The sequence below is a fragment of the Oculina patagonica genome, chromosome 8, assembly GCF_052425735.1.
Source record: "Oculina patagonica isolate OP01 chromosome 8, crgOcupat, whole genome shotgun sequence".
Taxonomy (NCBI): domain Eukaryota; kingdom Metazoa; phylum Cnidaria; class Anthozoa; order Scleractinia; family Oculinidae; genus Oculina; species Oculina patagonica.
In genome coordinates, this window is record NC_135765.1 from 26358328 (window position 1) to 26383386 (window position 25059).

The following is a 25059-nucleotide window of genomic DNA, read 5'->3' on the forward strand; positions in this document are numbered from 1 at the left end:
CAACAAGGCAACAAGGCCCCCGGAACTGCCAAGGGCCAGCAACTCTCTTAGCCCTTCCCTCCCTTCCCCCTGTGGGTTTGAGAGAGCCCAGGGGCACTGCTACGAAGCCTTCTCGTGCCCGGTCACAGCTGAGCTGTCAGAGGCCTCAAGGCTACTGAGCCCAGCCCCCAAAAACCAAAAGCCGGGAGCAGTCCTGGCCACAATTAAAAGCAGTTTTTTGCGGAAACAAGCCAAAAACCTGACTTTAGCCACCCCACCCCCCTCCCCCCAGCCGGATTGCAATTCAACAGCTGACCCAGGGCTCCCTAGAGATGTTAGATCAGGGCCCGGGCTACCTGTCCACGGGGTCGTTGACGTTGATCCCCCCCCCCCTCCCTCAAATTTCTCGGACCGCAATGGCTTGAAAACCGGCTGCGTCGGCCTTCAAGCACGGATCCCGGAGTCCACGTTTTGTCAAATCCAGACAGATATAGACGATAAGGCTTTCGCCCTTGAAGCCATCAAGGATCAAGGATTGAAGTCGTCAAAGATTTACCTCGACATCGTCCCGCTAAATATCTACTTACATTCACTTCGCCTTCGAAAAATAATTGTTGATAAGCCTGATTTGCCTTCCTTCGTAAGCCAAAGATATTCACTCGGTAGTGATCAAACTTAAATGATGTGCAAAATATCCTCAGATGTTTATCAAAGTGTGATTTATGACGTCATATTGCGCCAAATGACGTCATATTTTTTTAAATAAAGGCCGCCATTGTGGATTTAAGGCTTTTTGAGAAATATCTGACAATTTTCAAAATTGGTTTATCCGAGGAAAGGAAGGATATGAACAAAACAATCTACTCCACCTTTACCTTTGTAGCCAACAAGTAGATTTCAGCTTCGGCAATACGACGCCCTGAAATACGATGCAGAAGAAAGAAAATGAACATTACAACAAGCGCAATACACACAGTCGCTCGTTTAACTCTCTCGATTTCGGTATAGTTAATAGAGGGAAATAATTAGGAAGCCCGGAAAACATCAAAGGAGCAAACAAAGAGTCCAAGATTTATGTTGGAAGGTCCACGACCCTGCACATGTTTTGTTTTGTGCTCATACACTATGCATGAACTAAGTTATCACAATGTTTCTATTGGTTAGTTGCATTAACACACGTAACCACCTATTGTATTTTGCCAGGTTTTGTGCAGGGTCAACCCTCCAAAAAGCGAATAAAAACATAAAACAAAGAAATTTACCGGGCTTCCTAACCATTTCCCTCTATTAACTATGATATCGGAGAATGAAGACTTTGGCAAAAGGCACAGAATGACATGTCAATCCAAAAATAGAAAGTTACAGCGGAAGTGCAGCGTGGGGGACGGAGTTGAGGAGTCTTAAACTGGGTCTTTGCACATGGGTCTCCAAGGAGGGAAACAGGCGTTTAGTCCGCGGGGTGCAGCAAAATAAACCAAGCAGCAAAATCGGGCTCTTTATGAAAAAAGCCAAATTATGTGTATTGACATCTAACAGTCATCTTTCTTGGCTTCTGTCCACAGTCTTATGTGCAAGATGCTATGCGCGTTAGCTAAACAAATTAAAATATGGAAAGCTGCATAAAATTTCTATTTTGTCGATATTATATTTTATATCACATGTCAGAAGTCAAATATTTATTCCGGAAAGAAGGACTCACCAAGACACATGCGAGGACCGACTCCAAACGGAAGACTAGCAAATGGATGAATTTTTCCCAAATCTTCATTCAGCCAACGCTCAGGTTTGAACTCCAAAGGGAACTTAAACAGCTCCTCTGAACGACCGGAGAGATAATTCAAATAGACAACAGTTGTCTGAAAATAATAAAAATATAAAGTCTTAATTGCATTTCCCCGAATAATAAAGTGGAAACAAAACGATTGTTTTATTATAGCGTCTACAGTAGGTATACACTTAGCCCTAAGGTTCTTAATATCCGGTAAACTTGTTTAACAGTGCGTCCATGAGAGAACAGGGCAAACACAGGCATCATGTGATACAGCTCAAATTACCGATTTCGCCCAAACTTAGCATAAATGTTGGGTATGGTGAGCTATTCACTGTGGCTAAACATTAGCTCAAAATATTTTATTCCCTTGGAGTTATGGCTCCTTTTGCAAAATTGGCCATTTTTCACTAATTTATGCATATTTAATTAGCTGACTTTGAATGACCAGTCCCACAAGAAAAAAAGACTTCTGAAAATAAAATTCACTGCATTATATTCTGTGGTTATAAGGCTTTAAGTACAATAATTTACTTTAACCGTCCGATTTGATTTCTTCTCCTCAAACAGATTTTTGGAAGGTGCACATTTCGTACTGCTGGAAATATCCTTCAATTAGTGCCAAATATCTCCCATGAGCGACAACTTATATACATTATTCTTACATGAGTAATGAAACCCATCATTTAACTTCACAAAAATGGCACAAAATGTTTGGGGACCAATATATTTTATTCGTACTAAGGAACTAAACACACGTGACTTAACGATTTCTTGCTATTTCATCAAAATTCACCGAAACACAGAAGCCATTTATTTATTCAATTTGGCACAGAAATGGTACAAAATAGCTAATCAAGCATACATCTGTCGATAACAATCAAAATATTGGCGAAGAAAAGGCACCTAGGGCATTTTTCGGAGCATTTTCAGAGCCATATATATAAGCACCGATTTTGCACCTAAAAGTGATTGACTTTTTCACGATTAGCTCTGTCAGAATACGACCGATACGCAAAATGAATAGTTATTTGAAAAGGTCAAACCTAGCTCTATCAGATGCTTACCACTAGAATCTGCTGACTATCAAATTAATGACGTCATAAATGGTTCATTGACTGCTCCTCCAAATGTCGACAAAAGTCGACTTTAGCAGTTAGAGAGTTAAACATAAGGAACAGATGGACACAGGTCATGAAACAACCTGACAACCGCCATTTCGTCGAATGTCCACACTCGCCCCCTCCCTTACCTCCCAAAAAAGACAGAAACAACAAAAAACAATGAGCATACTCGCTTTAACCTGATATAAGATGAAAGAACTGGCTGATTTTTTTAATGGTTTCCAACGTTTCAGAGAATACCCGTATTTATTCGATTAAGCGCCCAACCTCGAATAAGCGCCCACCTAGCAAATCGAATAAGCGCCCACCTAGCAAATCGAATAAGCGCCTACCTTGAAGGTAGGAAAAAATAATAAGCGCTTACAGGTTCTTAACAGGTTCTTAATTTCTAAAATTGATTAAAAATGTTTACTTTTAGGAAAATATGATATGACTAGTGCTTTATTTTGACATAACTCGCAAGGTCCAAAAATTTAATTAGCGCTCAGGGCGCTTAATCGAATAAATACGGTACTTACTCTGATGAAAACGAACATTCGTGGAGGAAAAGCAAATATATCTATGAACACGCGTGTGGTCGCGCGTGATGACACGTGAACGGGCCGTACCGCTGACTGAAACGGCAGGCTCAATATAAATCCAAGATGGCGGGGATAGCGGCTGTTTATTTCCAGGTAAATTTATATCATGTAAACTGACTGAGAGAACTGTCCCTCCGTGAACTTTCAACAGCTCTTTGAATGACATTATTGACAACCTGTTTATACCTTCACGAAGTATGAACCACGATGGATTGGCTGAGTTCAGCGCGCCTCAAAGCAACAGTATACATCTCAACTGAGATCGAAGTACAGCAAGAAGAACAAAATCTTCAGAAGAAAGCATCTAAGTGTCGATAAGTGGCATGTATGTAGCATTACTTTCTTGTTTCTTAACTTTGATGTGCCTACATATTGGATTGAGCAAGCTTGTAAAGAAAATCTTTCGCTGTTCTATTTACATTTGCTATCACAACATTGCCGAATTAAGAAGCTTATATGGCTCTGAAAATGCTCCGAAAAATGCCCTAGGTGCCTTTTCTTCGCCAATATTATGATTGTTATAGATAGATGTATGCTTGATTACCTATTTTGTACCACTTCTGTGCCAAATTGAATAAATAAATGGCTTCTGTGTCTCGGTGAACTTTGATGAAATAGCAAGAAATCGTTAAGTCACGTGTGTTAGTTCCTCAGTACGAATAAAATATATTGGTTCCCAAACATTTTGTGCCATTTTTGTGAAGTTAAATGATGGATTTCATTACCCATGTAAGAATAATGTATATAAGTTGTTGCTCATGAGAGATATTTGGCACTAATTGAAGTATATTTCCAGCAGTACGAAATGTGTACCTTCCAAAAATCTGTTTGAGGAGAAGAAATCAAATCGGACGGTTAAAGTAAATTATTGTACTTAAAGCCTTATAACCACAGAATATAATGCAGTGAATTTTATTTTCAGAAGTCTTTTTTTCTTGTGGAACTGGTCATTCAAAGTCAGCTAATTAAATATGCATAAATTAGTGAAAAATGGCCAATTTTGCAAAAGGAGCCATAACTCCAAGGGAATAAAATATTTTGAGCTAATGTTTAGCCACAGTGAATAGCTCACTATACCCAACATTTATGCTAAGTTTGGGCAAAAGCGGTGATTTTGAGCTGTATCACATGATGCCTGGTCCTCTCTTGGATGCACACTTAAAACATAGGATCCCATTTGCCTGGACATTGGCTAATCGCAAGAAAGAAAGAAAGAAAGAAAGAAAGAAAGAAAGAAAGAAAGAAAGAAAGAAAGAAAGAAAGAAAGAAAGAAAGAAAGAAAGAAAGAAAGAAAGAAAGAAAGAAAGAAAGAAAGAAAGAAAGAAAGAAAGAAAGAAAGAAAGAAAAAAAAAGAAAGAAAGAAAGAAAGAAAGATAGAAAATAATTTGAGGACGATGTGATAGTTTTACTCACTCCTGAAGGAACTTGGTAGCCGCATAACACCACATCTTGATTCAGAATGCGTGGCCAACCGTAAGCACCAGGGTGCAATCTGATGTTAATTGAAAAAAAAAAAAAAAAAAAATAATAATAATAATAATAATAATAATAATAATAATAATAATAATAATAATAACTTCATTTTAAAAATCATGACAGCAAACTAATCCAGTAAAATGCCAAAAAGGCAGATGAATCCAATAAGTTTAAAGTTAAGGTTACACAATACTTTCAGCGGGCTAATTTTCTAAAAAAAAAATTTGGACTAAAATAAAAGTTTACTATAAATCTAACACCTCCCCAAAAATGAGAGTAAAATCTTAAAACGCGCGCGAGTTATTTTGATTTTTTTTTTTTAAATAAAAGTTAATAACACAGTCAGGTGTCATAATCCTCATAGCGCGTTGACTCCCCAGTGACGTTTTTGCGCGAAACGGCCTCGTCAATGAGCTCTTATTTCGAGGACCTCATTAGAATTTTTTGTTTACATTTGATTTTGCTCTCTCATTTGATTGGCTAATTGACTAATGTACCCTTTTAGCGCAGTTTTTAACAATGACGTGTGAGAACATAGTTCATGCCCTCTCCTTCCCTTTCACGGTGGAAATGATGGTACTTGTGGCTGTAAATAACTGTTGGGTTTTGGCAGTACGGCGGAGGGTACTCTTTGCTAATTGAGCAAGTAGGAGTACAAAGCAACATCACTCATTCTGGTAATAGTTTAATAAAGACAATGGGAATTTTAAGTTTACCGCATGCTTTCCTTCAGGCAAGCCTTGACGTAAACCAACTTTGCAAAGCTGTCAGGGTTAAAATCTCCATGGGGACCAATAAGGGAGATCACTTCTTCGTACAACTTTTCCTGTACCTCCAGATTACACGCCAAGTCGTAAAGGAGCCAGAGCAGCGCGCCGGATGTCTGTTAAAGTAAAGATCAGTGCTAATGCCACTTCTTACAGAGAAGACGGTAATTAACTCAAAAGACCTGATCATCGGTGGAACATACACGTTTGCACTGCGGATCGGCGGATCGGGTCGCTGGTCGGGTGATTGCGTTACGTTTTGAGTACCGGGGAACTGATAAGAGAAAACAAAACAAAAAAAAAAACGTAGGAAGAAGGGAGCCTGAACTTCAGTTAAGAAACCGATAGGCGATGACCGATGGGTTGGCATGGAGAAAATGCAGCATTTCTTATTCGTCGTGCAGCGATATAAAATTTCTAGTAAGTTCATAACGAGCTGGGCGAAACATATTTTGTTTATGGAGTAAAACTCCTCAGGCCCCAACTAAGCATATTTTGATCAGCCCAATTTTTTTCGACGGGTCACACACGGCAAGTGCATACAGTATGTACATTGGTCTAGACATCATAATTTATTCTTATTCGATATATTTCTCCCGTAGTATTACCTTAATTAACAAGGCACAAATTGGCAATTTTTGTGTACAGCTCGCAGCGAACCATTTTCAATCCATTCCCTATAATCAGACAAATCTCCGTCTCTATCGTGCAAATAAGAAAGAAACAAACAATATCCCCGGAGAGAGACCCATATCGAGTTTTTCGGGTAAGAGCCTTCGCCGAGGTCACTGTGTTGGGTGTTATTGAGCAAAACACTTTTAAACACTTAACCTCTCGACCGAGGGGTACCGCTGTACTTGTAGGGAAACCTGACAGAAAGCTGGGGGCATAGCCTGCAACGAGGTGGCGACATTCCTTCTCAAACTCATTAATAATTCAACAAATTAAAACAAAGGAAATCAGAACCGTTACGGTGGTTTGGATATGTGATCTCAATTAGCATAAATTTTTACCATTTATTTCACCATTTTATTAGTTTTAGTTTCGATTGAAAAGATATATGAAACACTCGAGCCGGTGTTTCATCACATTTTGAAACACCAAGTAGAGATTTGCAAATACGACGCGCACCGGGCCGGAGTTTTTTAACGAGCCTTAAAGGTCAAATGAACCAAGATTTCGACATTCTTTCTTTAGCCATTTTAAAGCAACCAAACACTTAAACAATCTAAAATTAATTAAACTTAAGGATACATTTTGCTTTCCGAGCCTTAAAGCGCGATTTACAGCAAAAACTACGGAGATTACCAAACGCTTCACGAAAACGTTTCCAGAATGACCGCGCACTGGAACGGAAGGAATGGAACGAGCTCTGAGTTTTGTGACGTCATGTTTTTTACGGCTTTGCGATAAAAGAAACAATTGCAAAGTTTGAAAGTTTGAGGCAGTGTAAGTGTCAGAGGCTGGGGCTGGGACAGTGTCGGTTCTGGGCGACTCCACTGGATTGTCATTGGCGATTGCGATTGTTCAAGCAATTCCGATAGGACCTAAAGTTTTATAAAATAGTTGTTATATAGTTACTACATTGAAATCAAGTTTCAAAAAGTAAAGTTATAAGCTTAGTGCGGTATGATTTTTTCGAACACTGGATGGAGTGTTACAATCATCAGCTTTTGTTATGCCCCAACTGAAAAGCATTTTTCTTGGATTTGCCCGTGAACATGACGTGTGCATAAGGAATTCGAAATTTTGGCTAAAAGCTAAACTGTTATTCATTGTCAACAGTGGAAACACAAAAATAATTTGACCTTAAAGTTGTTTGGAAATGTTATGAAACACTGTCTCGAGTTTCTACATATCTTCAAAATCGAAACTAAAACAAATATAAAACTAAGAAATAAATCGTAAAAGTGTATGCTAATTACTTAACAATCATTCTATGAGCCCGCGTTGGATACGAGGTGGTAAATAGCCAACGAGGCGCGAAGCGCCGAGTTGGCTATAACGACTCGTATCCAACAAGGGCGAATGGAATAATTGTTTTATTAAATTCTTCTTTAAGTTTAAATCGACTGGACATTTCATTTTGATGTTAACGAAGTGATATTGATAGTATTGTGGCGCGGTGTTCACTTCTTGAGCTGAATGAAACGCACGAGGAAAGCGAGCGAGAGAGTTTCTTCCCAAGGTTTTCCTCGAACAATCTCCTCTAAAGTCGTCTAAATATCCTGGAAATTGTGACAACAGTTAAGATTTACGAGAAGATCCGAAGCAAAAGCTTTTCTGGAAACTACACGTCTTGTGCAAGTCGATCGAAGCAAGTGTTTTCATTGTACTTGTTTACGGCTCCACGGCTTCATTAAGACTGCTATATTGTTTGAAGCGAAATTGAGCTCAAAGTGGAACAGGTTTATTAACTGCGCTGCGCAGTTCTTGCTCTGCACGGGGTTTATTATTATTATTATTAAGTAAGTACTTTATTTAAACACATGTCACCAATGAGCCAGGGGCTCGTTTAAAAGTGAACGTGTATTCTAATTATTGTTTTTTTTTAGTTTTGTCAGTGACCAGACGCAGACCTCCACTCGGTCGAGGTTATGTCACGCGATGTTTAGAAGCTATAAATCAGTAACAAATGGAAACAAATTTGTCTTTACAAAGAATGTTTTGTGTGAAATGTTCGAATTTGAAGCATTTGACTCATGAAAAATACTAAATTTCCACGCTTTTAAAGAGAAATGTAATTCAGTGGGCCAGAATCTGCAAATAAATGCCATTACGTTGGTGTCAAAGAATGTGCTGACATGACAAGTTTCACTTTCCATCGGCTAGACCTCGAGTCACGTAATTTTTTAAAGCTATTATAAGCTACCTTTCAAATCTTTGCGAATCCTTTGGTCTTTACTAAACAAATTTATTGCGTAATCTATTTTTTGGCTGTGTCATTGAAGGACTTTAGAGATATGAAGAAAAATTCCCTTCACAAACATGCCCTGAACCGCTTACGTCATTCGGTATGCTTGGGAAATTACCCTCTGTGCTAAAAACAGCTTCAGCGTCCCCGCGTGGGAATTTGGCCAGAATTTGCATATATGAAAAATTATTAATCGCGGCTGGAACAAGTCAACCATGAAATGTCACACAAAGTTTGTCAGTCGCTGCATTTTTACAACCGCCTATTGTAATACGAAAACCAAAATAGGGGCGAAAATAATACTAACAGTATAGAAACTACAAAACATTCTAATTGGGTCAGTTTTCAAAGAGAAATATAATTCAGTGGGCCAGAATCTGTAAATAGATGCCGTTACGTTGGTGTCAAAGAATGTGCTGACATGACAAGTTTCACTTTCGATCGGCTCGAGTCACGTAATTTTTCAAAGCTATCCAGCCTCCTTTGAAATCTTTGCGAATCCTTTGGTCTTTACTTAAAGACTGTGAAGTATTTTGAAGCGTTTGAATCAAAGAAAATACTAAAAATTGATGCTTTAGCGGGCAAGAATTTACATTTATTTACATTACGTCTGTGTCCTGGAATGTGCTGGCGTTAGCAAATTTTTACTTTCACAAGGCACCGATCGGCAAGAATCACGCAATGCTCTGAAAGCTTAACTGCTACAAATGGAAACTAACCTAGCATGTTAAGTGTAAAATGTTCGACTTTTTAGCTTTACGTATTTTTGGAGCTGTCATCTACGGATTTCTGAAATCTAAAGGAAGACCACTGAGACAAACATGCCCTGAGTTGCAAGGGTAACGTCATTGGTAAATTAATTCCCCGGGGAATTCCCATTCAGCAAAACACAGGTCTAGTGTTCTTCTCAAATTTGATTTAATTATTTGCTGCAATATTCCATTTTCGGAGCTGGTCATTCAATCTTTAAACGGTAATTCAAGACAACACTGGATGCTGATTTAAAAGATTTTTTTGTTTCGCCGATCAGGATCGTGGGAATTAAATTTGGCCACCATTAGCTTAATTTCGGATGGAACTATTCAACCATGAAATGTCACGCAAGGTGTTTTCTTACCATCTTGTTTGTCAGTGGCAACATTGTTCGCCGCAGGTAAAGGGGATAAGGGGGGGGGGGGGCACATGGCTCCCCTAAAGTGCTCACGAGACCAGCGCAGTTGTAAGCTCTAAGAGCTCTTGTTTATTAATCGGGCGTGGCCGATTTAAGGTTTACCCTTTGGTCGTCCTAGAGCGTAGTCTCCTGGCGCGGCCAAAAAGACGGGGATAGCTCGGGGTTGCTACAAAACCGCTACGGGTGACGCATACCGCAATGGTTTTCATTTTAGTTTTGACAGGAAATCGTTGCAGGCACACTTGGTCGACTTTTGGGTTAATGTGTAATCAGGTTGTGTTTTTTTGCTTCGGCGGAAGGACAGAGAAAAAAGCTTACGGTGCAAAGTACAGTATGGGGCCCAGTTCTCGGCCACTTTTGACGTAAACTTGTATTTCTTACCTCAGAAGAACCGCAGGAACTTGAAATTTCTCGCAGAGCTAGCTACATTATTCAGCTTTTTGGTGTAAAGCTATCGACCGGTCAAAAATTAATTTGCCCGAGCAATAATAAAAATAAAAGCTCCATTTGTGGGCCCAGTTCTCGGCAACCTTGGCCCAGTTCTCGGCCACTTTTGACGTAAACTTGTATTTCTTACCTCAGAAGAACCGCAGGAACTTGAAATTTCTCCCAGAGCTAGCTACATTATTCAGCTTTTTGGTGTAAAGCTATCGACCGGTCAAAAATTAATTTGCCCGAGCAATAATAAAAATAAAAGCTCCATTTGTGGGCCCAGTTCTCGGCCACCTTGGCCCAGTTCTCGGCTACTTTTGACGTAAACTTGTATTTCTTACCTCAGAAGAACCGCAGGAACTTGAAATTTCTCCCAGAGCTAGCTACATTATTCAGCTTTTTGGTGTAAAGCTATCGACCGGTCAAAAATTAATTTGCCCGAGCAATAATAAAAATAAAAGCTCCATTTGTGGGCCCAGTTCTCGGCCACCTTGGCCCAGCTCTCGGCCACTTTTGACGTAAACTTGTATTTCTTACCTCAGAAGAACCGCAGGAACTTGAAATTTCTCCCAAAGCTAGCTACATTATTCAGCTTTTTGGTGTAAAGCTATCGACCGGTCAAAAATTAATTTGCCCGAGCAATAATAAAAATAAAAGCTCCATTTGTGGGCCCAGTTCTCGGCCACCTTGGCCCAGTTCTCAGCCACTAAAAAGCGTGTGCGTAATTATCTGTAAAAAAATGCTCAATTAATTTTCACAGTCATAAAATCACTCTGTAAACCTATTTATACTATATCGATCCCAAATTATTTTTATGATGCTTTGTTTTACTTTAGAAAAGAAGGATTTTAACGCGCCTAGTTGCCTATGTGCAGGTTCTGGCAAAACCGCATTGTGTGACCCGTGCATTTAGATGGTTTATTTTGCAGTGAAAAGGTCTTGAAATATTTAGGTGTTGTAGAAATAATAGACAAGACAAGAGTCAGCTCAAAACTTAGAGATAAGATTTAACTTTATTTTTAAAACATTTATTTCTTTCATTCTGGCAGCAGCAGATGAAATTATATTAAAAACCAAGCGCTAAGCTGTGATAGCGAGCAGGGTGGCCGAGAACTGGCAAATACGCAAACGTCGCAAGAAAAAATTTCGAAGTAAATTAAGACCAAAAAATACAACGGTTCAACGAAAAGTTAACTAAAGCAGAAAGCTGAATTATTCTACGTTTCACATGCCAAAAATTAGCTCGTATGGTGGGGGCTTTTGGATAAAATACGAATTTAACTACATCCATGAATTTGGAGCCGTAAACAAACAACTACCTCCGCGTAAACTCGACGTGTGAGCTTTCTATATCGAATTGAACGATCAAACTCAAGATACTTAAAGCACATGAATCAGTCTATCGTTTGAAGGAAATACCTTTTCTTTTTGATTCAACTGGAGTGTGAAAAAACGCGTTAAACACAAAGTGGCCGAGAACTGGACCCGGCCGAGAACTGGGCCGATATATTCACCATTGTGAAATTGCACTTACTTTGACAAGTTAAAGTTATTTTTGTAAATGAAAAAGGTAACGTCATTGATGTCACGCAGTGTTTTTTTTAGCAAACTAGATGGTTTGCTGGTTTCTGACTATGAATGGGGGTGTGATCTTGCGGTATATTTTTTGAGCCTGACTCCGCCGTAAAACTTTTTTTTTATTTAGGAAGAACTGTGTCGATTTTCATTTCGAACAATTGGTCGTCAAGTCGTTTGTCACAAAGAGTAGAATGTTTGTACAGCATGTTTTGGAATTATTTTAGATTTGGTTAGTAAGACGCTTCTGAAGACCTGAGCAAAACATTGGGAATGTACAGTATTAATAGGAACTTGAATGGAATTTTTCACAAGTTGGATAAAGGTATCAACTGAAAAAAATGGAATTCAAAATGAGAACTTGGATTTTGTTGTAATTAAATTTTATCGCGGATTGGATGCATAATATCACGGCTTTGAAAGTCTTCAAATAATTAGAAAGGTTCCTTTCTTCCTTTTGATCTTATTGTTATTTTCATGTATTGATTATTCGAAAGTGGTTTTCGTTGATACGAAAAAAAAACGGGTTTTCACTGAATTGCTTGAAGTATTTTTAGACGTGATAATATTGGCTTAATCAAATTACATTGTGCACGAAATATTTGTTATTCTTTTGTCTTGAAACTTTGAGGAAATTGAAATTTTTGTTTGACAGTAGTGTATGAAAGGCATTTTATAGAACTGAATAAAAAATAAGAAACATTGATAAAGGTTATTTCAAAGATTTATTTTGCCTGATTTTGAAGGGTTTCAGGAGTTTTAAAGAGTGCTGGTAAACGGCTGTATGTTGTTTGTGATTACGGATCTTATTTAGTTTCGAACGCTCTAATTTTTGAAAGGTTAAAACAGGTTAAAACCGGGCGGTTTCATGAGTTTTTTGGGTAGAAAGGTACGGTGGTGGTCAAAAAAAAAATGTTTAGAAAGGAATGACTGTAGTAGCACGTAAGTCGGAGGTTTGCGTGAGTCACGGGGTATAGTATGCGTGAGCTGGATTTCCGGCGTCATAACGGCATGTTTTGTTTACTGAAAGATACACTCGACGTTTAGTTAGCTTAGTCGGCTTGGGAAACTATTTTAAAAATGAATGTTGTAATAGTTAATTAATAGTAATCTAGAATTAACCCACTCTCGATTGGAGTCTGTTCTGGATTCGCGCTACCTTTTCGCCGCGAAGGAATTTTGTAAAATTTCGCTAGTGGAAAGAGGTACTGTAAGAACAGTATCAATAACTCAAAAGGAGGAACTTCTTTGTAGCTCTGAATTAAGACGTATGATAAAATTTTAGAATAAGAAACTTTCGATATATGGTTTTCATATTGTTTTTGTCAATTTCCTTTTGTGGCAGATTTTTTGAGAATCAGCTTTTCTTTCGTGTGATGACAGACACAGGACAGAACGAGAGGTGGATGAGAAAGATGCCGAAGATGAATAGGCACCGAAAAACGACAAGAACCGTCAAGGACTTATCTTTAGAGGGCGGGGAGTTTTGGCATACTGTATTTCGAGGACTGGACTGGACTAGTAAAACGCGGACTAGTAAGACGCGGACTTGTAAAACGCGGACTAGTATAACGCGGACTAGTAAAACGCGGACTTGTAAAAGGCGGACTAGTAAAACGCGGACTAGTAAAACACGGACTTGTAAAACGAGGACTAGTAAAACGCGGACTTGTAAAACGCGGACTTGTAAAACGAGGGCTTGTTAAGCACGGACTTGTAGAACGCGGACACTAAACGGAAACTAAACGGTTTAGCGAGCGAAACAATTTGTGTTTGAAGCTCTTGTGTGTTTCTTCGACGGCATATTTCTAGCTTTTTTGAGCACTCTATGGTCTGTTTTAGCGTGGAGATGTTTTTGCAGTATAGCACATGTTCGTTCTGCAAACCCCTACTAAAACAACGGGATTGATGCTATGAGTTGTGTGCATATGTTTCTTTCTTTCCACTACTTGACGTCTGTTGAGTGCAGTCGTTTGTATTGCTCGCACGAGGTAGAACGGGGCCCGTCCAGAAATCAACAGTCAATCGTAAATAAAGGTGACGGGCCTACACGACTCCTACGTTCGTGACATTGGAATATTTGCCGTTAAATGTTTAAGTTCGGTCTTTCGACCTTATTTGCTTCTGACTTCTTTCTGAGGGTACTGTTTTAATTTGGGGGCAGTATGTGGTAAATAAAGGTGACGGGCCTACACGACTCCTACGTTCGTGACATTAGAACATTTGCCGTTATATGTTCAAATTCGGTCTTTCGACCTTATTTGCTTCTGACTTCTTTCTGAGGTTACTGTTTTTTTGAGACATTATGTATTGAAGAGAGCCGTAAGATGATTGTGGCCAAGGAATTCGAAGTGTCTAGAGGCGTTTTACAAGTCCGCGTTTTACTAGTCCAGTCCAGTCTACAAGTTAAAGACACATCAAGACCACCCCACTGTGAATTGCCATAGCACAGACAAAATTATAGTCAATATCTTATGTGTTTTTAAGAGAATTACATAAGAACCAAGGCATGTCTTGTCTTGCCTTACATTGACATGCAATAATTTGGAAATACTAAGCTCGTAACAGTTTAAGACAGAATCCATCAGGAATTTGAGTAACATTAATTTTAGTTACGCAAAAATTGAGCACCAGAATAATTTAAATCCTTGTGTTCTTTCATACCTTGTTAAAGGCTTGACATGTGATAACACCAACATAACACCAACAACAGTTCTTTATCAGTGGGGATTGAAGAAAAAAATGGAAACATCATCACACAGTTGACCCCCATGCAAAAACACTCCAGGATGTCACGGGACTGTTTGGTGTCCGTCTGCCAATTTCTAACTTCAAATTCCAATGTTAAATTCACATTAAATTTTCAATATTTCTTAGTTGTCTAAATTTTACTAATTCTTTTAAAAAAACTATCACCTGCCAAACATCCCCAAAAATCACTCAAAAAATTACAAAATACCGCAATACATAGATACATGGGATGAGTGAAGTTTCCTTGTATTCCTTGAAACACCAACAAGATATTTCCGTTTAAGGTGGCTGATAATGGGTTTCAGTATTTCCCAGTCCTTATACTTTGGTTCAGTACTAAAAGCCTTCATCAATTGCTATTACAGTAATGGTATGAAACAAATGTTCAATCATTCATCAACAAGTTGTGATCATTTTCTTGACAATAGTAGTTCCCCGGTAAACAGTTGTAGTACTGTCCCATCAAAGTGCAATGCCTGGAAAATACCGAAAAGCACACGACCGTCAGGTGAAACCGCACCTTACAGTATTACCAATACACTGCACTTTGCTAAGTCAAACTTTACATTGTCTAGTCGTCTACTTCAATCGTTTATTTGTATTGTGTGAGATACATTTATAAATTGAAACCAACATGTCATTAAGTAATAATGCAATCTCGACAACGTTCTAGATATTATATTATGCACACTAATACAGCTCATGCAAGCCCTGTGACTTACACAAACACAGTCGGACTGAGTGCTACTTAAGTAACTGCTTCGTGGTTTCTGCTGTACTGAACCCTGCCTTTCAAGGCAAAGCGCCCGATTTTAAGCTTCTCAAGCTTCTCAATGTTCTTGTTATAAAAGGACAAGACCAAGATTGAAAGGTAACAAACTTTACAGAAGTGCTGAGCCTAATTTTATGACGTACACTGAATGAAACTGTGTCAGTTTGCCGTTCTTTTGTAAATTATTTGTTGCTTTTCTACTTTATTCACTCGCTCTTGTTGTGCGTTTACAAGTATTACTAATTAAACTTTTTACATCAATCCTTTTGTTTTGCGTAGTTAAGTTTACTATGGCATTTCTGTGTTTTTTTGTAGGCACCGCTAATTATTTCTTGTTCATAAAGCTCGCCAAATTTTCTGTTTTCAACCATTTCCCTGATGGAACTGTTGCTTCCCGCAAAACAATTTTACGCTGAGCGGCACTTGCCGCACTCATTTCCCATATAAGGTCAAACAAAGGTATATGAGCTGATAACCGGGATTCGGTGAACCAATCAGAAAGCTAGAAATGCAATATCCGAGGTTGAGAATTTAAAAAAGTCAAATATCCAAACCACGGTCACGGTTCTGTTTTCCCTTGTTTATTAACTTGACGAATTATTAATGAAATTGGGAAATATTACATTTAGGGACGAGTAGCAATACAACACGGAATGGAAGTCGGTTAGTTTGGCGCGGATACGACTTACGCATTACCTTTAACACCACCCCCATTCTTTCTCTTATTTTACATCTTACCGTGTCTACTCCTGCTCTAAACATCGAAATAGAATTCATGCTGATCTCCTGTGGTGTGAGTTCGCCTTTCATTATGAGATAGGTCAGCAGAGGGACAGCTGCAGTGCAAAAGACGATCGCGACGATTTAGAGCGGTTTTCAATTGAGTGTCGTAAAACCAAAACCAAAGTAATTACTCTGGCCAATCACAAAGGACACAGACAATCCAGTGAACCAATCAAAACTCGAAGCAAATACATGTATCTGGCACGAAGTGCGGGAAATTGTGCGCGAGCGAGTCACGATTTGTTTTGGTTTTACTCCTGATTGGCCGAGAAAGCGGCGCGAGATTTTTAAGCCAATCACTAAGCGTAGTAATGCAAAACCAAAGCAAACGCAATTTACTTTCGACACTCAAGTGAAAACCGCTCTACTCCACAAGTTCAATGTCAAAATAATGTATGTGCGGGAATACTTGCGCGCTTTCCATTCAACCAAAAATTTCTGATATTCTGGGTTGGGAAGCAAATGGACCGGAAAGTTCCCAGAAAAAAATTCCGGAAAATCGAAACAACCGGAAAATACCGTTCCATTCGACCATTTTACTCGCGTCCAGTATTTTCCAGCCGGAATCGAACGTGCCCGCATAATCAAGGGCGCTTGGAACGTGAGCAACAACCGGAAAATGCTGTTCCATTCGCCACGCGGAATACCCGGAATTTCAAACCAGTATTTTTGGTCAGTGAGTAGTCTCTTGACTAGCTTGCTGATCATTGGCGATTGGTGATCGATGCGCTAGTACCGGAGGGGGGAGGGGGGGTTAAACATGCAAAAACGACGGGACACATATAAATATAATAATCACAATGGTATTTAAACTAGAAAAGAAAAAATAAAATAAAAATAGGTCTTCTTAAAAGAAGCGTCTTCAGTCGTTTTTTAAAAAAATAGATAGGGTTTCAGATAATTTAATTTCCCTTGGAAGAAAATTCCAGAGTTTAGGGGGAAGAAATGAAAAAGAACGTTGGTCATTTGTTGCAGTATGAGCTGTAAGAATTTGAAAGAGATTCATATTGGATGACGTGGGTTGCGAGCTGGTCAACTACTGGTAATGAGAAAGGATAAAGTGAAATATTTCGAGACAATCGTGCCAGCATCATATCACAAGCACTAAGCTTCATAATAGCTCCCTTAAGGAATCTAACTAACAAATGCGTAACAAACCATTATCTAAAAGAAATTGTAAGCAAATAAGAGAGTCTCAGTGGGGGGGGGGGGGGGATTGCTTTGACGGTTGACGGTTAATTTCTGATTTTTTTTTTACGGTTAACGGTGAACGGTTAAATTTTAAGCCATTTGACGGCTGACGGTAAACCCCATTGAGACCCTCAAATATGGAACACTTGAAAAAAGAGTATCAGATTGTTAAGAAATGGGATAACCTTATCATTTCTTTTGTAAAGATTTATTCTCTTTTTTTATTGTCGGCATCGAATGTAAACTATTTATCTACTGAACGTACAATAATGTCGGAAATCACAGACAGTCGAAAGGAAGGGTTTTCTAACCATAAAATTACATTTAGTAGAATGCTGTACTTACGTCCATCCTCAGCAAATGCTTTACCTTCCTCTGCCGTTTTCTTCAAATCCATGACCTTTTTATCCACAATTTTTTGGCTAATGCCAATCGCAGTGTCTTGGGCTTCACAGAATTTCCAGTAGGTAGGTGTCCTCACAAATCTAAAGATCAAGCCTTCCAATCCTCTGGACAACTTGCCCATATACTTAAAAGCATCAAAAGTTGCTTTAACCATCTTGACTGTTTCCTCGTTGGGTGGGTCATCGTACAATCCAACCCTTTCATCGAACGCCATTGTACCAACAGCTAAAACAGGAACAAGAAAGGAACGTTTCAGAATTGTATCCAATTTTGCGTTTAAATGTAATAAAATAAACAATTTGAATTTTTAATAGGGTGCGTAAGGTGGGTAACGTCCGTGATACTGTTTTGCAGTTGTTCGGAGTTAGTGCAATGGAGATCTTGTCCGACACCCTTTTTTTAAGCAAACAAGATTAATTGCCATGCAATTAAATGTAAAAGATGTGCCAGATATAGATACTCAAAGGTTCAGAACGGATGTTCTCAAACTCATTAATAAATTATCAAGTTACAACAAAGAAAATCATGAAGGAGGTTTGGATATCCGGTCTTAATTGGCATAGATATTTACTATTAATTTCTCCGTTTGCTCCGTAGTTTTTGTTTCAGTTGAGAAGATATATCAAACACTCGAGACAGTGTTTCATCGGCTATCCAAACACCTCGAATTTCTTTAAAGATACTCCGCTGCGCGTCGTATTTTCAACTCTCTTCGCGGTGCTTAGATGTCCCGATGAAACACTGTCTCTCGTGTTTGGGGTATAACGTCAAAAATCAGTAAGCTGCCCTGCAAAAACGAGACTTGTAACTGGCAAACTTGAGTAAAAAACCTTAAACAACAGAGTAAAGAACCTTAAACAACAAACGTTAGGATGTTATTGGCTCAAGATAGTCTTGAACGAAGACTGTTCGTACCCCCCCCCCCCCACCCCCCCGTCAAGGGAGGAGAGAGGCTTCTAAACTGCCAATTTTTTTTCCAAGGAAGTTTACTAATCAACATAATCTGAAAAAAACAGACATCACACAGGTAAGCCCTTTGACTAGATTTGTTCCATTGAAAAGTCCTCCAAGAGTTTCAAGTCACAGCCGCATTTCACAATTCACTTGACCAGAACTGAAAATACCTTAACCCTATTCAGACCGGGGGGGGCTTTTGAGGCCCGTGCTGACTTTGAACTCTTATAACTTTTTTAAGATTAACTCAAACGCTCCCAAACTTTCTGAGTTTTCCTAAAATTTATCTGGCAATAATTTGGTAGGATTGAATGATGTGTCATGAACTTGACATCACCATGGCAACGGCATTTTGACAGGCATCTTGTCCCAAATTTGTAATTTTGCATGTTTCTGTCAATAAAAATCAACTTAAATGGAATTATTTTTACATTTTTACGGGTTTAAAGCACATTTTTATTGATTTTAAGTACTTAGCAGTAATTTTGGGTGGTTTTCTGGCATTTTGGAAAAATGTTGAAATTAAAGATGGCAGATCCAAGATGGCGGCTGTTTTGACATCATGATGTAATTGTCACGTGATGTGACGTCACCATCCCACGTGACGTATACCAAAAGAAAGATTTTCGGACATGCAATACATCCTATAAGTTTCATTGCGATTGCTTAAATATTCTGGAAGTTAGATAGGGGGGGGCTTCCGAAGCCCCTCCCCCCCCCCCCCCAGGTCTGAGAAGATCAAAGAAAGCCCGGTCTGAACAGGGTTAAAACTCAAACAGTGTATAAGTTTGAAAATTAAAATAAGTGCCAAGAACGTCCACAGGAGTAGTGGGGTCTGAGCCGGTGAAGGTCTGTTCAAATCGTTCCCGCTAGACTCGTTTGTTTGACAAAAGTTTTTGTGTCTGGCCGAACTTTTCAGTATTCTGAAGCGAAATTCTCGAGGAATCATTCAAGCGACAAGCGTATTATTTTTCTCGACTCGAAACTCGAAATTCTCTACTTGAGTCTCGAATTCGAGTTTCGAGAATCGAATCTCGAGTCTCGAGGATCATAACTCGAAAGACTGTCAACTTACTTTTGAGCGGTATTGAACTCGAGGCAGCCGCAGTTCGGAAAATGAGGTTGTCATGTCAAAGGAGAAAACAAGCTGTGGGTTTGCATTTGAACCAAAAGAAAACGCTGGCGAAATCAACATGGCGCTCGACAAAGAGGGAGACCTTGCCTCCAAGCTTCAGTTTGTTTACCGAACCAATTAAAAGCATTAAATATAAAGTATAGTCGAAGGAGTTTTGGAGAAATTCGATCACTAGCTAAGAATCCTCCGTAAAAAAATCAAGAGTTAGATAGCCACACTAAGCGATAAAACAGACTTGGTTGAGAAGTCATTTCATGTTGGTGAAATGAACAAGTTTTAAAGTTAATGAGAAGAATTAAAATCTAAAGTACAGTCAAATATTGAAAATTAAGGTGTCTAGATACAGTTTTTTCTAGACCGTACCTGCAATTTTCAATTGGCCTTTTAGTAGCTTTTGGGATGGCAAAATTAAGTTGGATCGTGTTGGTTCAGATGATGATGGACGTTATGTTCGTTTGTTAATATTTACGCTTCAAATAATGTAGTCCATAGACCCTTTGCATAAATGGCGCCCAAATTTGAATAACAATACTATGTACATCCTTAGCCTCGTGTGGATGTTTTTAACAAAGGATTTTTTACGTGAACGTAAGGCTTAGGATGTATCTCTATTGTTATTCAAATGAGGACGCCATTTATACAAAGGGTCTATGGGCCAGGACCCCAAAATTTCGAATTTCTTACCACTCTTAGGGACAAAGGCTATCATGGTTGTTCAGAAAGCCTGTTACCTCTACTTCATTTTTATGTATGATAGCCATGTCAACGGTAAAGCTTTCTTGCTTAAATCACGTGATAAAATGACGTCACCAAAATCATAATATTACTTTCTTTGAATGACCATTGAAAAGACAAAATGCTTTACATGAAAAATTTTGAGACAGGCTTCAGCTTGAATATAATAAAAAAGTGTTACAGGATGTTTCGCTTTGGAAACATCCTGTAAGTCACTTCTGTTCGGTTGTTATGGCAACGAAAACTAATCTCGTTAAAGGGGCATATAACAGTTTCCTGCACTTCCCTACTCTTATAATTTGATGGGTCTGTACACAAATATTTATCAGTTGCTGCTGCAATTATGATATCAAACAAATTTCCAAATATTGCTAAACAATTTGCGATTATTTTCATTACGTCACCGGTAACCAGAGTTACAGTAGAATCTGTTAAAAACACCCTTTATCTTCGCTTTAAGTGCTTAGAAGTCAAAAAACGAGCTTGGTGACCCCCATTTTTTATGATGGAAAAATAAATTAGCCCTAACACGAATTCAGCTGGTTCTGTCAGAAGATCGGAAGATAACCAGTAAATCTTCGAAGCCATTCAACAAGTTGCTCTTGACCAGGTCATCACAAAGTGCGAGGCAGCGAGGCATATGCGATCCATTCCGGTTAGCCTACGTAGCACTTCGGTTTGCCTAAATGGCACTACGGTAGCACTCCTGTTAGCCTACAGTTAGCTTAGGTAGCTTGCGGTTAGCCTTTTTATTTGAAGTAGGGATTTCTGCCTCGCATGCCTTGCTGTTACAAGGCGATGCACTCTCTGCATGTGAAACTAAGTTTTAGCCTTCTTGTTTTCGGTCGGCAAGGTGGAAAGAATACCTCGACAAGCAATCCTTGCTAGAAATAATGAGCTCCCTGAGATCAAGAGGGGTCTTAAAAATGTGTGAGGCAGCGAGGCATGCGAGGCAAGCCAGCGAGACGTGCGAGGCAAGGGTATGTTTGACCTCATATTGTGTTGTCAACATATTTTGACGTCACAATGACCTCGATTTGTTCATTGGTAAAACTAGTATAAGTTTACACTAAAATATTTTCCTAAACATTATTGATATAGCCACGATTGAACACCAAAGACGGGCATGTCTAATTCTGACTTAACTATTACGAGCCAACAATAATTTAAACAGGAACATTTAAGAGAATTGTATTGATAAAGAAAAATAAAATAATTCCCAGAGGCGATTTTAGTGGATCATTTAATCTTGCCTAAGACCGTTCAAGATGAAATCCGTCAAAGAAGGCTCCAGCCAATATATAGGAGATTTTGATTTATAAGACATTTGGCCAATAAGAGACCCGGATATCATGATCAGCCGTTTTCACCTGGAGAAAAAATTCTCTTAGGGACCGTTCATTTTTTATGAGGTAGAAGGGGCTTGTGAGATTTGAGGGGAGGCCACGAAAAGATATGCCTTCAAGGGGGGGGGGGATTGGGGTAGCCAAAAAAATATGGTCTGTAAGGGGGATCACAAAAAAATATATATACCTTTAAGTATTGTAATGAGGGCTTTTGTAGTAGTCAAAAATCTTGCCAGAATGCCCAAAATAACATTTCCGAGGTTCTTAACTCAACCAAACAGCTTATTGGTTAAAAATGCAGTCAACCCATACTAACAGACGGCATCCACAATAAACAGTTGAGTTAATGTCAGTTATTTGGTGGATGCGGTTTTTGTACACTGATACATTCTTTAGTCACAAGGCTTGATAAATTTTAATTTCACTTGATTGTTGTTTTTTTTTTGGCGGGGGGGCTCATCAAAAAAAATTGGATTTCAAAAGGGGGGGGGGCAGGTAACAATTTCCGATGAAGAAAGGGGGAACCATTATATATAACAGTGACTATCTATCAAATCCCACCAGCCCCCCCCCCCCCCCCCCCCAACCCCATAAAAAATGAACGGTCCCTTTTTCAGAGAAGACTTGGCTATTGATAAAAATACATTCGTATCCTTGATAGATTCCGACAATTCTGCGATCTTTCACTAATTTGGTAGCATCGTTAAACAAACTTATGGCCCGTCTTTTTCGGGGAATTCAATGTAAGTCGTGTCGACGGTGCAAGCTCTGTAACATTCTTAACTGCAACAGTACCAAGGTGGTTAGATGATTTTACTGCAGTTAGTGACAAAAGAGTCTTGTGAGACTAAGTCAAATATAAAAAAAGACCAATTTCATAAAATACAGCAATAATAGAGCATTTGTAAAAAGGAAACTGGACAAATCTGTAGAAAATGTCCCTCATATGAACAACTTGAAATTCCAAATATTGAATATGGTAACATTTACGAAAAATTTGCAAAAAGAGCGATAATCAGAACGAAATCTGCTTGGTACGAAAAAAGAGGGAAAAATAATCAATACTTTGAAATCTTGAAGGTCATAATAGAGCTAAAAATTCAGTCCGAAAAATTTCTAACAGGGAAGGGACTTTAATCACAGTCCCAAAAAAAATACAGCAGGAGAAACTGAGAAATTGAGAAATTTTTATCCAACCATTGTAAAGGTGACACCCTCACGCCACGAAAGTTCAGGGCATTAAAGACTTTCGTAACAGATATTCCACCGACATAATTTGTTGGGTGCCCTGATCTCTATGGGGCTAAAATAAGCCCTGGGTTGCACAGCATAAGGCTTGTTACGGTATCTCGCAAAGAATAGAATCTACTACAAAACTTACATTCTGTAGCATACTTCGCAAGTTCGCCCTCGAGATCTGGAATGACGTCATCCGCTCCCCGGATGGCTACCATATGTTCTATAGCATCCCTTGTGACGGCATTAAAGTTGTCCAGATTCTCACGTACGTCTTTGGGTCGAAGCATCTTTGACGCCAAGGCCCGGCGTAATCGGCTCCAATCTTCTCCCTCTCTGAATAAAATTAATGAAATAAGTAACGTATAGATAAAGGCGATCCCAAAAGCGGGGCTCCCCAGTTATTTTATTTTTACAATACAAATTTCCATTCTGGTTATAAAGACGCATAATTTTGTGACTTTCTAGCGCTGAAATGCAAATGATTGTACGACGATTGTCAACGCACGTGGCGCTCACCAACGTTTGACGTAAAACAAAGAACGAACAAGTCAGCAAAAAAAAAACTCAGTTTATAAGCGCAGGAACAATAGCTCCAACCCGCACGGCGAAATTTCGATTGCCACGTTGCGTTTTCGTTATCATTTCCGTCGTGGTTTGGTCTCACAACAAATAGTCCATCAGCTGAGATCCGAAAATTTGGGTTCATGGCTCACTTTCGGGGAACAAACGAAACATGTCTTATCTTAATCCTTGCCTATTGAGCATCACAAAAATGTATGATAGCAAGGTTGGAACGGTAGCTTTCACTTATAAATCGAATTTTAAATTGGCTCCCCTATACGCTTCTTAATTTGGCCGCCATCTTGGATTTTTGGGGTGAAAAAGCTACAAAGCTGCCTGCATTCTTTTAATGTAAACGAATCGCTTTCAAACGCAAATTTAAAACTTATTGGAACTAACAACATGATTTCGTTCATTCTAGTGTTTCAAAAACAACAACGTGATGTCATATGTGACGTCGCCACGGCTGATTATTGTTCACAATATGACTGTTTGTACCACAAAATAAAGCAAAAAGTGCAGATTTAAAAATTATTTCACGAAGAAAAGAGAGCGCGTAGATAAAATACCATTGCCATTCAAGTGTCTTGAATAAATCCCCCTAAAAAACAATCGTCATTTTCCAACCCAGCCCTTTATTTCAAACATATCGTCCCACGGACATGCAAAGAACTTTAAAAAAGAGGGAAGAGGTGCGAAGACCAGAAAAGTGAAGCTTTGCCAACGTACGAAACGTACGTCCGAGCTATGGCGATTAGCGTGGAGGAGTTGCAGTATCCGAGGTGATCATTAAAAATACGAAAGCATAAGTGTATCAGCTGTACGAGAAGACGTGTCAGAGTGTGGATGTGCTGTGCTATGAGATTCACGGCGCCAGGGAAAGTGAAGCCAGAGAAAAGTGAACGGCGCCCGGGAAAGTAAAGCCAGAGGTTCTCCCACCACGCGAGGCATCTCCACTAACCGAACTCAATGTTACAAGAGGAAATTTTCAAGCCACAATTTAGAGAAGAGCTACTGATTCCCTTCCGGTAATTCCTTCACCGCTCCAGAAGAGTTGACAGAAGCATAACAGCAGTGAAGGAGGACTTTATACAAGTGTGGCGATTCTGTCTGTTCTGTACTCAACAATCTCTTAACTGAGCCCTATTCTAACCTTATGCGTGGACGTAGCTATGTAATCTTATTTGGGGTATACTGATTAATGGTGTAGTATACTTGAAAAAACGTAGCATTGCGATGGAACGCCTTTATGGTAATTTTGTTATTTTAGATGATTGAGGAGCAAAAGGAAAACGAGCTGAAAAACAAAATGGCGGACATTGCGACCCCATTTATTGCGTACTTTGCTTTTATTACGGTAAACAATGCTAAAATAATGTCCCGAATATGTAGTACCTCTC

General features: G+C 39.1%; 2 protein-coding genes across 3 annotated transcripts in view; both read right to left on the reverse strand.

The window, feature by feature from the left end:
- Positions 1–25059, reverse strand: part of LOC144663716 (cytochrome P450 10-like) — a 71066-nt gene that overhangs the window by 23113 nt on the left and 22894 nt on the right. The gene's annotated exons all lie outside the window — the stretch shown is intronic.
- LOC144663718 (cytochrome P450 10-like) overlaps positions 1–25059 on the reverse strand; it is a 31909-nt gene that overhangs the window by 4452 nt on the left and 2398 nt on the right. Inside the window, exons 2-8 of one of the 2 annotated variants that reach the window (XM_078524757.1) lie at positions 23241–23431; positions 17654–17914; positions 16049–16146; positions 5645–5811; positions 4866–4944; positions 1679–1835; positions 855–898 (exon numbers count right to left, since the gene is read on the reverse strand). In XM_078524757.1, the coding sequence (XP_078380883.1) occupies positions 855–898; positions 1679–1835; positions 4866–4944; positions 5645–5811; positions 16049–16146; positions 17654–17914; positions 23241–23431 (997 nt within the window). Of the gene's footprint in view, positions 1–854; positions 899–1678; positions 1836–4865; positions 4945–5644; positions 5812–16048; positions 16147–17629; positions 17915–23240; positions 23432–25059 lie in introns of both variants that reach the window. The other variant, XM_078524756.1, reaches the window with a different exon arrangement.